The 14,920-nt window shown below is 38.3% G+C and overlaps 1 protein-coding gene across 1 annotated transcript in view; it reads left to right on the forward strand.

Annotated features, from left to right (window-relative positions):
* Positions 1 to 14,920, forward strand: part of LOC130010644 (uncharacterized) — a 43,403-nt gene that overhangs the window by 1,374 nt on the left and 27,109 nt on the right. The window contains exons 2-3 of the mRNA XM_056098397.1: positions 12,329 to 12,636; positions 13,573 to 13,683. Of these exons, the coding sequence (XP_055954372.1) occupies positions 12,354 to 12,636; positions 13,573 to 13,683 (394 nt within the window). The 5' untranslated portion in view covers positions 12,329 to 12,353. The remainder of the gene's footprint in view (positions 1 to 12,328; positions 12,637 to 13,572; positions 13,684 to 14,920) is intronic.

The following is a 14,920-nucleotide window of genomic DNA, read 5'->3' on the forward strand; positions in this document are numbered from 1 at the left end:
GATACAATGTGTTTATAGACAAAGTAATGGATTGATTAAACATACATTATGCAAGAGCTAAATCTGTCTATTGCAGGTCTTTCTTTAGGCCTGAAATGTTATCTAAATTATTAATTAGACATTAGTTAATTTATCCAGACCCTAATCAACTCTCGATGTCATCGCTAGCCTGCGATGTTTATTGAATTAGGTAAATAATTGCTGCCCGACTTCCATTCATGATTTACAGTAATCATGAAATGGATAATTGCGACTATGTTTTTAAATCGTACCGACTTTCGTAATGATGATCGATACTAGGCCCAAAATTCAATCGCTAAAACCTCGGTTCATAGTGGATCAATTTGACTGAAATTGTCATCAAATTCCCTTTACATTATCTAGTTTTTAACTATTATAGTGAGAACTGCCAGCTCTTTATATAATCGCCCATAATGTATGTTTAAGAATTTAATAAAATTACTTAAATGATGTTCCGTGGTTTATTAACTATACTTTCGATACTGTTAAAGCAACAGCATTTGTCACCGCTGCCTCTCACTTGAAAATTTGCTTTTGCCGTTCGAGTGTGATTTTGTAGGTGCTTCATAGCCAAAAAAAAGACTGTCTTTTTAATGTCTATGCAAAATGTTTTTATTTATATAAGCATAAAGTAATGGGGACAGGTAATTACTTTCAATGTAATGGGTAATGGTAACTGATTACTTTCAATGTAATGGGTAATGGTAATTGATTACTTTCAATGTAATGGGTAATGGTAATTGATTACTTTCAATGTAATGGGTAATGGTAATTAATTACCTTCAATGTAATGGGTAATGGTAATTGATTACTTTCAATGTAATGGGTAATGGCAATTGATTACTTTTAATGTAATAGGTAATGGTAATTGATTACTTTCAATGTAATGGGTAATGGTAATTGATTACTTTCAATGTAATGGGTAACGGTAATTGATTACTTTCAATGTAATGGGTGATGGTAATGAATTACATTGCTAAAAATGAGAAAGTAATTGTAATGAGTATATTTAAGAAGGAATGGTAATGTAATTAATTACATTGACAATGTAACGTAACGTGTTCACAAGACCTCGGTGTTTTGTTCCATCCAATCTAACATGGGTAATTTCTTAAGTCGTTCGGATGGGACGAAAAAAAACTAAGCCTGGTGTATTTGGAAGAAGAATAGGCAAATCTATCACTCGCAACAAAAATGTAACTTTATAAATCCAAATTATCACGTGTTACCCTCAAAACGACGCTTTGATGATACATAAATATACCATTTAGAGTTAAATAACTAAATAAGAGGTGCCCAAACGGCCTTCAACGGTGTATTAACATGTAATTGTATAGCTTATACCCCTAGTCCCGCTCACAGTTGTTTTTTACCCGGTGTTGAAATACTTTTATAATAACGAAATACTTTTGTGATTGATTACCCAACCGAGTGACATAAAAGAAGGTTTCATTGTGTGGCATAATATAAATATATATATATATATATATTTATGTCTAGTAGAGGGTGTACCACGATATTGAATTACCACGTGTGAGTATTAAAAGCATTTGTCATGTCTGTCCTAGAAGAAGGGGTTGGATGACCGAATGGTTAGCATGTGAACGCTGTATTATAAGGTCTGTCATTGAGTCAACTGGCGTGGTTTCGATTCTCCGGCTGTACGCGACAAGGATTAGGGTCACCTGTCTAATCTCGTGGGTTTTCTCCGGTTTCCTTCCGGTTTCAATTGGTGCATCAAGAATAATTCTTGCTGCCCTCATTTGTAATTTTAAAAGAATGTCTAATTTACTTTTGGTAGCATTCCCACAAATAATAGAGCAATAATCAATTATTGGTAGCATGTAACTGTTATAAAACAAAATTCTTGTCTCGTAAGGTAAATGATCTTTTATCTTATTTAGGAGAAATACTTTTTTAGACATATCTGCTATTTGTCCTTCCCAATTAAGGTCTTGGTCAATTTGAATTCCAAGTAATTTTGCGGTAGTAACCGTCTCAATTTTCTCACCATGGAGACGGCCTACAAACTGGGAAGCTCGTTTCGAAGGGCCTGCTCATATTCCATATAATTATAGTTGAAGCTGTAGCTAGTCGAGTTTCCAATTCCCTTACTGCTCGACTGCTGCTGCCACACTGATCCGCAGTGAATATTTGCTTGGCCGCGACAATCACTGATAAGGATGACATTGATGCGGCTTAATGAGCTAGAAATATTAACTTTTTTCCTGCGACAAATTAAATTCTAAAACATTTTTTGTATATATTGGAAAAATAAATAAAGGCGTTTGACGTATTTGTAGGTAAAAATTATTTCCGATTTAGTGTAAATGGGTATTAAAATGACTAAAATGCAGCATTCTCTCCGAAGCAGTTATGTCTTATGTAAACAATGCACGCGCCATTCAGCCAATGATTCACACCGCGTGCTGTGACAGCACGTGTTAAGGCAGTCATCTATGACAGAGATATTATACGAGACTCGTAATTCTCTGTGAAACAGATTGTGCTGCTGCCTCTGAGACTGACGTATTAGTAACTTTAATAACAACTCCTATATGATGAACAAGAAACAGACCTTAACGTCTTCGCAGCTATACCCAAACGTCATATCGCAGCTTTAATCTCGATCGTGTTATCGAATTGCCGGAGTCTTAGGCCTATTTTCCGAATACCGTCGCCTGATTACCAAGTGTATTGAATCACTTCCCGGTGCAAAATATATCATATATTGGTCCCGAAATGAAATAGGGCATTAAAATGTCTCACTGTTTTGTTCCGACTGGGCTATTGAAGACCAACATAGGTCATACAGTGTGCTATGGGGGAAATATCTCCCTGACAGCATAACTACGGGCTACTCTTTGACGTGCATGTCAATGTGTACACCGGACCCTCGGTTTTTCGTCCCATCCGAACAACAATACCAGGCCCTTCGTCCTACACCACTGACAAGATCTCAAAATCACCTAGTTTATAAACAGATATCAAACTACGTTTATCTCTTCTTTGATTGGCATTTAGTAATTGAACATATTAATACAAGGTACAATTTTATGGATACACAATTACAGAGTTTAATACTAAGCGTTTATATCATCTGTCCGTGTAAAATGTACACATAAATAAAACCCCTTTTACTATCTGATTTTAATTTTCTTTTTTTTTTATCTCCGTTGGTTACAATAGAAATTAAGATTGTAATCTTTTCTCACGGGAAAATTTATCAAAAAAAAATAAAAAAAATAAATGAAAATAAAATTGATTGTAAATGATATGAAATAAATTTATTCATGGCATCAACCAAACATTGTAGCTTATTTTCTTTCAAACGGGAGCCACCGTTGCTCAGTGAGTAGGATGTCTCGTGTTTGATCCCCGTGTTGACTGAGAAAGGTTTGGCAAGGGACAACGTATAGTCGTTCGGATTGTACGTAAAACCGAGGTCCGATGTATACATTGGTGTGCACGTAAAAGAACCCTTGACCGTTGGAATTAGATATAAGAGTATATAGGTCGTATTGCCGCTGCCCGAGAAACATGTCCACCAGAGAGAGAGAGAGAGAGGGGGGGGGGGTAACGTCCACTCGACACAAAGACTAACATGTGGTTCAACTTTATTTCAAGGGCACTGTAGCAGTGTTGAGAAACCGGAGGACCCGGAGAAAACCCACCAGGTTGGACAGGCGACCCCACTCCTTGTCACACACAACCGGGGAATGGAAACCACGCCACTTGACTCAATGAAAGACCATCCAACCCCAGAACATGTTTACGAATGTTAACCTTTGGAAAGTTGTACTTTTCATGCTCTGATTATTTTTTTTTATATTAAATCCAACCTATTATATTGTTAACATATGTCTTGACAACAGAGACCTTTGTATAAGACTCCAATAATGAGTTATTGAGATAACCCACTGTGAGTTTATTATGTAGAACAACCCGACATGACCCAGGGCATCGGGACAAAAGTGTGTGTTATCTAGGACCTGTGGGTTAGATTTGGATGTATTCTTGTTAATTTCTGCGAGGCGTGTACGCCCGCTACCTGGCTAAATCTATTTGTTAAGGCCAGCTCAATTTTCACCAAGGTCGGCGACATGACCCAGAGCATCAGAGACAAACGTGTGTGTTATTAGGGCCTGCGGGTTAGATTTGGGTGTGTTCTGGTTAATGTCTGTTATGTGTGTACGCCCGCTACCCGGCTAAATCTCTTTGTTAAGGCCAGTTCAATTTTCATCAAGGTCGCCGAGATGTAAATAAGGTTAGGGCAATTGATTGTTAGCGAGATTGTAGGTTAGGGTTACAATAAGCATTGGGGCTAGGTCCAGGGTTAGGGTTGGGATTAGCGCTAGCTCTGTTGACATCTCGTGACCTTTGACCAAACTTGAAGTTGGCCTTATCAAATAGGTCTACCCCCCACCACTACCCCTATACAGTGGTGTACTAATCGTGGGTGGGGTGCGATCGGGATGAGCTCCCAAAGTGCAGCAATCAATTCTCCACCAACTTTTAAAAACTTCGACCATTTCTGATATTGTTTTATCCTTGTCCACAGTCTTCAAGTTGTGAAACTTTATAGGAGCAGTGGGGGTCCAGACCCTCGAGCTCATGATTACATAAAATTCTCGAGTAATCCCCAGTTCTTACGCCATACATGACGTGGTCTCTGCCAATGACCCCCCCCCCCCCCGCTTAAATTTCTGAACACGCCCCCCGAGAAGAGCTGGACGAAATTGTGCACGGGCAAAATTATCCGTCATTGCACACTTGTCAGGAATGGATCAATAAGGCTCAGCATCTCCGACCACTATTTGCTATGATGATAAACCATTCCTCTTTCATTCATATCTGCCCAAATTATTAAATATCGATAAAGATATTTAAATTCATCACGTTTATGTTGAAGCTTCTTTTTTTCAGATTTGAATAGGTAAAATTTATGTCCATCATTATATATTTAATTCCCGACAAACTGTATATTTTCTTTAAGTGTCGATTTCAAATAGAAGATAATCGAATCCATATTTTATGTGAGTTTATATTTGACTAGTCATTACTCGCCTTTGATGTTTATGACATACTGTTTATTTAAAATTTATTTACTTCTTGAAGAGGCTAGTTAGCGATATCGCCTTGCTAGAATATATATTACAAGTTTTCGTTTCATGCCGTATGGTCATATTGACTTTGATATTAAAAAGTAGCGTCGGTCTGTTTTTTGTTTGTTCAATATATTTGCAATAAAATGTAACTTAAAAGTAATTGAAATGTTGTTGATCATTTCCATTACTGATTACCAATCATCTATTAGTCATTGCATGACCATTACTTCAAAAATATGTAACGATTACCATTACCCTTTACCCCAGTACCCGTTACCTTTACCATTACCCTTTATTACCCACTGCCCTAGTACCCATTACCCTTTACCTCAGTACCCATTACCTTAACCCGTTATTACCATTACCCTTTATTACCATTACCCATTACTATTACCCATTACCTTACCTCATCCCTGGCCTGTTGCATTGTAACATTACCTTTACCCCATTACCCCGTTACCCTTTACCTCAGTACCCATTATCTTTACCATTGCCAGTACCCATTACCTTACCTCATACCTGGTCTGTTGCATTGTAACATTTCCCATTACCCATTACCAGTACCCATTACCGTACCCCATCCCTGACCCGTGGCATTGTAACATTACCACATTACCCATTACCAGTACCCGTTACCTTACCTCCTCCCTGGTCTGTTGCATTGTAAAATATTGTTTGTTTAAAATTATTTGGAAGCATAGACTGTACAATCATAGTATTCCGGAAGTAGAGTAGACATTTCACCAATAATCAAAATGGCCAGTCGTTAGTTAAAGTTGTCCATACCCCACCCCTCCCTCATTAATAAACGTTCATCCAGATTTTCCAGCGTGGTTCCCCCTTGTCAGTGATGCAGGACGAAGGGCCTGACAAGGACAGCTGTCTAGTCGTTCGGATGGGACGAAAAACCGAAGTCTCGTGTACACATTGGCGTGCACGTTAAAGATCCCTTGACAGTTAGAATTCGATATAAGAGTAGGCCGTAGTGCCGCTGTCCGGGCAAAATTTCCCTCATAGCACACTGTATGGCGTATGCCCGTCTTCATTAGCCCAGTTTGGAGTAGGACGTTAAACCTCACTTCATTTCATTTCATTTCCTTCAATAAAGCCATCAAGAAATAAACCAACTGTAATCCCGTAGAGCAAATTAGAGAATACAATACATCCGTCATTATGCGACTAACACGGGAATTATACCCAAACAGTCGGGGTTCTCAGAAATGAAATTAAATAAAGTTTATAACGTCTAACTGTTATGGTTCGACTGGGCTAATGAAGACGGTCTTGTTCTCAGTTCCAGATACCACGAGATTCATGCGTGTTCTAATTTATACGCGGGGTCTGTTTGTGTATCTACCAACCGAAGTACATGTATTAAGTTTGATGTCACGCTTTCAGATGTTAAGCATCTCAGGGAGGAAATAAAACGCAATGAAATGTGTCAGAATCCCCTTTTTCTTCACGATCCGGGTTAACGAAGACTTGCATTCTCCAAGCAGGAAGAAAAATGCAATAAAATGGGTTTAATGTTGTTTTTTTTCTGCACAGTATGCTGTGAGGGCGCTTTTTCTGGGAAGGCGGCGTTTCCCCGCTTACACTTAACCGAATCTCACCTGCCAAGGGTTCTTTTACGTGCGCACCTCAATTTTTCGTGCCATTCGAGCGACTAGCAGACCCGTAACCAGTGGCGACGCCAGTCGTCGGTGATTGGAGGGGCAAAGCTGGGGCAAAGTCCAAGGTTAAGGGGGCAAAGGCACGAGCTTTAACTAGGGGTCGGGGGCATCCCCCAGAAAATTTTGAAAAACAGGTTGCCGGAAATGCAGCCTGGCAGTATTTCAGGCACTGACCGATGAGGTAAAGTGTCAAACGAACGGACTTGCGAATCACGACGAAGCCCACTCAAGAGCGTCCAAGTAGGGAGTCATCCCCCAGAAAATTTTGAAAAATAGACTGCCGGAAATGCTGTCTTACAGTATTCTGTCAGGCACCGATCGTCGAGATAAATAGATCTGCCCAGATACCGTCCGTCGCCTGATCACTAGTTTATCCGACTAGAGAACAAAATGTCAAACGAACGAACTTGCGAACCTCAACGAATTCCCCTTGTGAGCGCCAAAGTAGCGAGTCCATTGGGGACCTCGCCAAGAAAATTTTGAAAAATAGACTGCCGGAAATGCTCTACAACATGCAAGTTTATGACTGAGTGGGGATGTGGAATTTATTCACCGTCGAAGGTATTGATTACCGAAACGTATCACAAATACTTTTTTTTATTTTCTAAAATTATTGGGTGGGCAAACAGAGTGCAGACCAGATTAATGGGGGAGGGGCAAATGCCCGTAACTAAGGGGGCGCCCCCCTCGCCCCCCCCTTGCGCAAAAAGTCCCCCCCCCCCCGTGGAAAAATTGTCGACCATACAAAAAATAGACATACATTATCCGTCAATTTTACAGCACCCCTGAGAACACTTTCCGCCCCCCTCGTTGCTCTGAGCTAGTTACGGCCTTGGCGACTAGACACTATTCCTTACCAGTCCGCCATCCCGTCCCCGCACCCTGTGTCACTGACAAGGGAAAACACGTTGGAAATTCCCAAGGAACTTTGCTATGCGGGACCTCTTGTTTACACCCCCACCCCACCCCCCGTGAACCGACATGCTCTCTCAAGCCGGATGTTTACCAACCGACCGATCGAACCAATCGAACCGACCTTCAAACAAATTTCTTCCCGATCTATTTAGTCTACCAAGGCCTTACCCCCTGAATCATGGCTCTCAAGTCCGGATGTCATCTGACAGATCGAACCGACCTTCAAACAAATTTCTTCCCTTTCTATTTAGTGTACCAAGGCCTTACCCCCTGAATCATGGCACCCAAGCCGGATGTCATCTGACAGATCGAACCGACCTTCAAAAAGATTTCTTCCTGATCTATTCATATTACATGTAAACGTATATTTATGTTATAAAGTATATTATAATAGTAAACTAATGCTTAACGTGAAACATGATCGCCCTCCTTTCAATCAATGTTTATACACTCTCCTATTTTTTACATTAGGACATAATTTATCAGTCACGACATAAGCGCTGGGAAAAAAAGAAATTCTTCGTCACGGTTTCGATATTTTGATAGTCATTATGAAAAAAATTGCAGAGAAGCACGACCATGCACACGATTTTTTAGTCCCTTAAAGAATCCCCTATATTTTGTAATCAAGGAAAAACCCTTATAAGTGTATAAGAGCCACTTGGCCGGTGCATTCGTTCCTTGGTTGCGCTGAAAGACTAATAAAATAATTATTACAAGTTTAAGGTAACCAATTTTTGTTAAATCTATGTTTTTTAACCAACGGTCTGGTCACTATTCTGGTGGTGTTTGACCAAATAATAATCTTATTTCATTTATTTTCTTCAGATATTTTTATTTGATATTAAACTGGCTCAATGGCGCGTGCATTGTTTACTTAAAACGTTACTGATTCGAGCAGAATGGTGCCTTTTGCTCATTTTAATACCTATTTACACTAAAATAGGAAGTAATTTTTACCTACAAATACTTCAAACATCTTTATTTATTTTTCCAATACATAAAAAAATATGTTTTAGAATTTAATTTGTCGGGGGGAAAAAAGTTAATATTTGTGGCTCATTAAGTCGCATCGGTGTTATCCTTATCAGTGATTTTCGCGGCCTAGCGAATATTCACTGCGGATCAGTGTGGATAAAACCATGATTAAAACCACGATTTCAGTCGTAGCACGAATCGTAATAGTTGGAACCTAGCATTACATGTTTTGGCACTGGCTCAATAACCAGTGGATCTGGGATTGGACAGGGTGGATGGCCGGGCAAGGAACATTGTCTAGTTGTTCGGATAGGGCGAAAAAACGAGGTTCCGTATACACGTATGTTCATAAAAGAAACATTGACAGTTGTAATTCGAAATAAGAGTTGGCCGTATGGCGAATACCCATCTTTATTACCCCGGTTGGTGGTCGCCTATCTAACCTCGTGGGGTTTATCCGAGCCCTACGCGCAAGCGAAATATTAAAGTAAAATTAAACCATATGTTATTCCCGAAATAACCTAATTTGGTCGAGTGGACGTTAACCTCTCTCTCTCTCTCTCTCTCTCTCCGGTGCAGAAAGGCAGGATGTTAAACCCATTTCATTTTATTTAAAAGTTTTCTCACGATAATCTTTATTATATATATTATTATATACCGAGTATAATATTCATCTCTTACTATCAATGGTATAGGCGTGGTCCGTCACACACCTGTACTTGTACCTTATATTGTGGATTTCAATTTAAAGTAGCCGAACCCAATCGCCATTTGCTTTTATCGGCCAATAGAATAAAATGAAGTATTTATCCATAGAAATAGACACTGTATGTATTTCTATGATTTATCGAACAATGTCTAATTTTGACTGCTCAATCATCGCTAGAATATACCCATATTGATCATTTAGCGTTTTCATACGGAGAGAGAGAGAAATGGGGTTTAACGTCCACTCGACACAAACTAGGTCATTTCGGGACTAACATATGGTTGAATTTTATTTCAATAATTCGCTTGCGCGTAGGGGTCTTTAGCAGTGGGAGGAAACCGGAGAACCCGGAGAAAACCCACGAGGTTGGACAGGCGACCCTACTCCTTGTCACGTACAACCGGGGATTCGAAAACACGCCAGTCGACTCAATGACAGACTTTATGATACAGCGCGCGCACGCTAACCATTCAGCCATCCAACCCCCCATTTTCATAAGGAAATAACAACCATACCACACTGACATGTGGGGCTTGCTTGTTTATATCGCCCTCCCTGAATTTTCAATTCATAGGCGGATATCCCTACAGATATTTAAAGATACATTATGGGATATTACATAAAAAGCTGGCAGTTTTTACTATAATAGTTAAAAACTAGATAATGTAAAGGGAATATGCAGAAAAGTCGTTCAAATTGATCCACTATGAACCGAGAATTAAGCTATCGAAATTTCGATCATCATTACTAAAGTCGGTACCGTACGATAAAAAACATAGTATCGATTATCCAGTTGATGATTAAATCATGAATGAAAGTGGACAGCAAATCGGATCATAATCCAATAAATATCGCAGGCTAGCGTTGACATTCGAGAGTTGATTATGGTCTGGATACGTTTATTAATGTCTAATTAATATTTTAGATAACATTTCATGCCTAAAGAAAGACCTGCAATAGGCAGATTTAGCTCTTGCATAATGTATGTTTAACTGTCATAATAATTGCTTGTTTATTTCGTCTGTCCGTGAATGTTACGAAATTTTCAATTCATTATATAATTGAAACACTATTCTGGACTGATATGCCTTTAAAGTAGCTAAGTCTCTAACTGAATATGATCAAAAATCGTCGACATTGAAAACACGAATTATTTGTCAATACAAATAGACATTAATCTTGTGATCTTACAGGGGAAAAGATGGGCTTCTGATATCCAATATTCAAGACAAAATAAACATTTTACCATTGGTACATGAATCGTGTACCACAATCCATTTCAGCGCCATTTGGAACAAGGGAGTCAAAGAACAAGGCTAGACAATATTCCACACGTCATGTCAAATGGTGACGCTATATTCTTATATTGAGCCCATACGCAATAAATACCATCGGTGTTTTCTGGAATAACCAGACGCTAAAGATTGTCATTCAATTGAGACTTCTGGCGTATTTCGCCGAACATAACTGATTAGAAATTACAGTAAAAACAGAAACGATTGAATGTAAATCGGTTTATATACATTCATATTACATTATTATATGCATTGCGACCCATTTGTGTCAATTTTTAGCTCCTTTAAGATATTTAACTGTTATAATAATCATTGCAGTTCAACTGGCACCGATTAACTTTTTCTAGGCCACGCATCATCTGCTGCAGGACTTGAGACTTTTAGTGGCACCGAAGAAATCATGTAACTCCAAATAAAAAAAAAAGATTTTTCGAAATGAAACAATCAACCATAATCTAGATTTGCTACTTAGTGAATCGGTTGAAATATCGGATCCCAAATTCAAAAAGCATTCCCAGGTTTAAGTTAAGATATACTGTTCACAAAAAATTGCTTTGATCATTTAGTAGGTTGTTTTCTAGAATGATTTGATTAAAGTGCCTCTCTGATTTAGAAATCGTATTGACGTTTACTCAACTTTCAACCACTGTTTGTGGGAAATATCTTTGCTCTAGAAACACAAACCTTTGTATACAGTTTCGCATTGATGTATTTGATACATTAAAACAACGCAAGTTTTATAAAGGAATGTATTTGAGTTAAAATAAGGCAAACAATTTTGAGTAAATTCTTAATTCCGAGAACGCTTTGGAAACTTGAGCCCAGATGTATGGTTATTCAGTGAGTAAGGCCCTGGCTTGCTAACCAAGAGGTTTCGGGTTTACTCCCGCTGTTGACCGGGATTGATCCTCGAGTTTTCCGTCGCCGTGTTCGCCCTTGTCAGTGGTGCAGGACGGAGGGTCTGGCAATGAGGGTGCTGTGTATTATCGGACCAAACCGTGATCCCGTGTACACATTGGCATGCACGGAAAAGAACCATTGAGAGTTGGCCACAACGCCGCTGTTCCAGAAACAATTACCCTTTAAAACATTATGTGGCGCATAGCCGTCTTCATAGCCTAGTAGGACATTAAACCCTCATTTCATTTTGATTTATAAAGTTTTTTTTTATTGCGGGGCCTCTTTTTTTTTACTGGTTCTGTATTCAGCGGCACCAATCTGATTAAAATACAGATCTACATTTCGTTTCGTTTTTATACTTTCGATGGCCTGCACTACATGAAGATTTGACCGGTTGTAGTCGAAGGTCGCGTCAGAGGTCATACGAACGACTTTTTACCCTATGCCGTCAGCCATTTGATTAATCAATCAGTATTGATGTTTCTAGTGGGTTACCCACATTTCCAGGCACCTCACGCCAAAAACTCGCCGTAACAGACCGTTTCATTGGCTAATCCCTCAGATCATCCAGAACGCGGGTTATATAACAACTCTTCCATATCCTAGTGTAATAAAGACAAGTAAAACGAAATTTTGAACTATAAGAGACGAAACGAAACAGGATTTGTGGTTTAATCAAATTGCGGCTGCAGCATCTACACAATTTACACTCTTTTATTTTGTTTTCAGTGACGACGCCGGGTGATTTAAGGAAATGAAGCCTCATCTGTATCTATCACCATGGTTACCTAGAATAATGTTACTACATCTTTGTACCCTCCTAACTGTCCAGGCCGTGGTTCCAGGTTTAACTAGTACGCCAAAAACTATCAACGAGCCCTTATTGGATGTACCTAAACCATCGTGTTCTGGCGTTCCAAGTGATTTCTGTAAGAATAACGGCACGTGTCGGGAACCACGTGATGATGAATTGTGGGAATGTAGCGGGGACGCTGGAATAGGTCCTTTAAAATGTGACTGTCCCACTGGATTCACAGGTAAATAAGTATTTTTCTTATTTCTGTCTGAACAATTACGCCCTATGTCTACGTCATCTGGCCGGTTATTTCGGATATTCATATTACATAATTATCTCCCCAATCTGGTTTGGAGCCACGGTGACTAAGTCATTAAGACGCTGGCTCGCTAACCCGGAAGTCGCGTGTTCAATCCCTGCATTAGCCGAGAAAGTTCATCGGGATTTTCCGGGGTGGTTTCCCCTTGTCAGTGGTGCAGGACGGAGGGGCTGACAAGGACAGCAGTCTAATCGTTCGGGACGTGAACCCCTTTTGCTTTGAAATACAAGTGGGGCGAGTACCTAAATATGCTGCTTCCCATCTGTTAAATAGCACCAAAAGCGCATTTGCCCAATTAATTACTGTACAAAAAATCCCTGGGTCTAGTGTTATTTTTAACAGGGTATTAAATCAAATTTATTAGATTCACTTTATTCTTAGATATTACAATATCTTTCTGAAACACTTTGCGTAAAAGCAGAGCTTGTAGATTCTGTAATATTAATTAAAGATACATGTACATTGTACATTATATAAGATTCTTGTTATAATAGTTCGGAAATAGATAATGTAAAATGGATAATTTGAAAATTTCATTCAAATTACTCTATTGTGAGCGAAGATAATAGCTTTTGAAGGTTTGACAAGACCTTTCAATAATTGCAACCACCGTACTGGTTGTTCGAAGCTAAGTCTCGCTCCTCCTTTTAAATTAAATCAAAATATGGCTGAACCGTTCTAATCTATTTAATATCGGAGAAATCAGACGCCATTGAGAGTTGATTACGGCCTGGATCAGTTAATTAGTGTCTAATTAATAGTTTATATAACATTTCAGGCCTAAAGAGAGGCCTACAATAGGCAGATTTAGCTCTTGCATAATGTATGTTTAAATAAAATGATAATTGTGTGTTTCAGGTAGCAGATGCGAAACGAAGTTGTCCTGTGTTGATCTCTCGTGTAAAAAGGGTGAAATATGTGATTTTAATTGGAGTAAACAGCAACTGGAATGTATACCCTTAAATACATGTAAATATAAATAATCCATATTCTACATTGCATACATGTAGATATAACTAATCTACATTTGATACATGTAAATATAAATAATCCATTTTCTACAGTACATACATGCAAATATAACTAATCTGAATTAAATACATTACATAAATGCAAATATAACTAGCCTGAATTAAATACATGCAAATATAACTATTCTACATTAAATATAAATACATGCAAATATAACTAATCTACATTAATACATGTAAAGATAACTAATCTACATTAAATACATGTAAATATAACTAATCTACATTAAATACATGCAAATATAACTAATCTACATTAAATACATGTAAATATAACTAATCTACATTAATACATGTAAATATAACTAATCTACATTAAATACATGTAAATATAACTAATCTACATTAAATAAATGTAAATATAACTAATCTACATTAAATACATGCAAATATAACTAATCGTCATTAAATACATGTAAATATAACTAATCTTCATTAATACATGTAAATATAACTAATCTACATTAATACATGTAAATATAACTAATCTATATTAGATACATGTAAATATAACTAATCTACATTAAATACATGCAAATATAACTAATCGTCATTAAATACATGTAAATATAACTAATCTATATTAATACATGTAAATATAACTAATCTATATTAGATACATGTAAATATAACTAATCTACATTAAATATATGTAGATATAACTAATCTATATTCTACATTAAATACATGTAAATATAACTAATCTACCTGCTCAGTGAGTAAGTCGCGACGGGTATACATTATAATTGTGTTCCGCACTGACTGGGCAAATAAAGACGGGCATACGCAATATTGTGTGTCATGAGAGATATGTTGTCCGGACAGCGGTACTACGACTTAATCTAATTTCGAATTCCATCTGCCAAGGGTTATTTTACATGGACGTCAGCGTGTATACGGGACCTCTGGCTTTGCGTCCACACTGTCTTTGCCAGGCCCTCCGTCCTGCACCACTGAGCCAGTGCCTTACTGTTCTGCTCCGACTGGGCTAATGAAGACGGGCATACGCCATACAGTGTACTATGAGGGAAAGTTTACCCGGGCAGCGGCACTATGGCCTACTCTTATATCCAATTGCAACTGCTAAGGGATCTTTTACGTCCACGCCAATGTATACACGGGACCTCGATTTTTTGCCCCATCTGAACGATTAGACAGCTGGCCTGGTCAGATCC

Source organism: Patella vulgata, chromosome 2 (genome assembly GCF_932274485.2).
Source record: "Patella vulgata chromosome 2, xgPatVulg1.2, whole genome shotgun sequence".
NCBI lineage: Eukaryota > Metazoa > Mollusca > Gastropoda > Patellidae > Patella > Patella vulgata.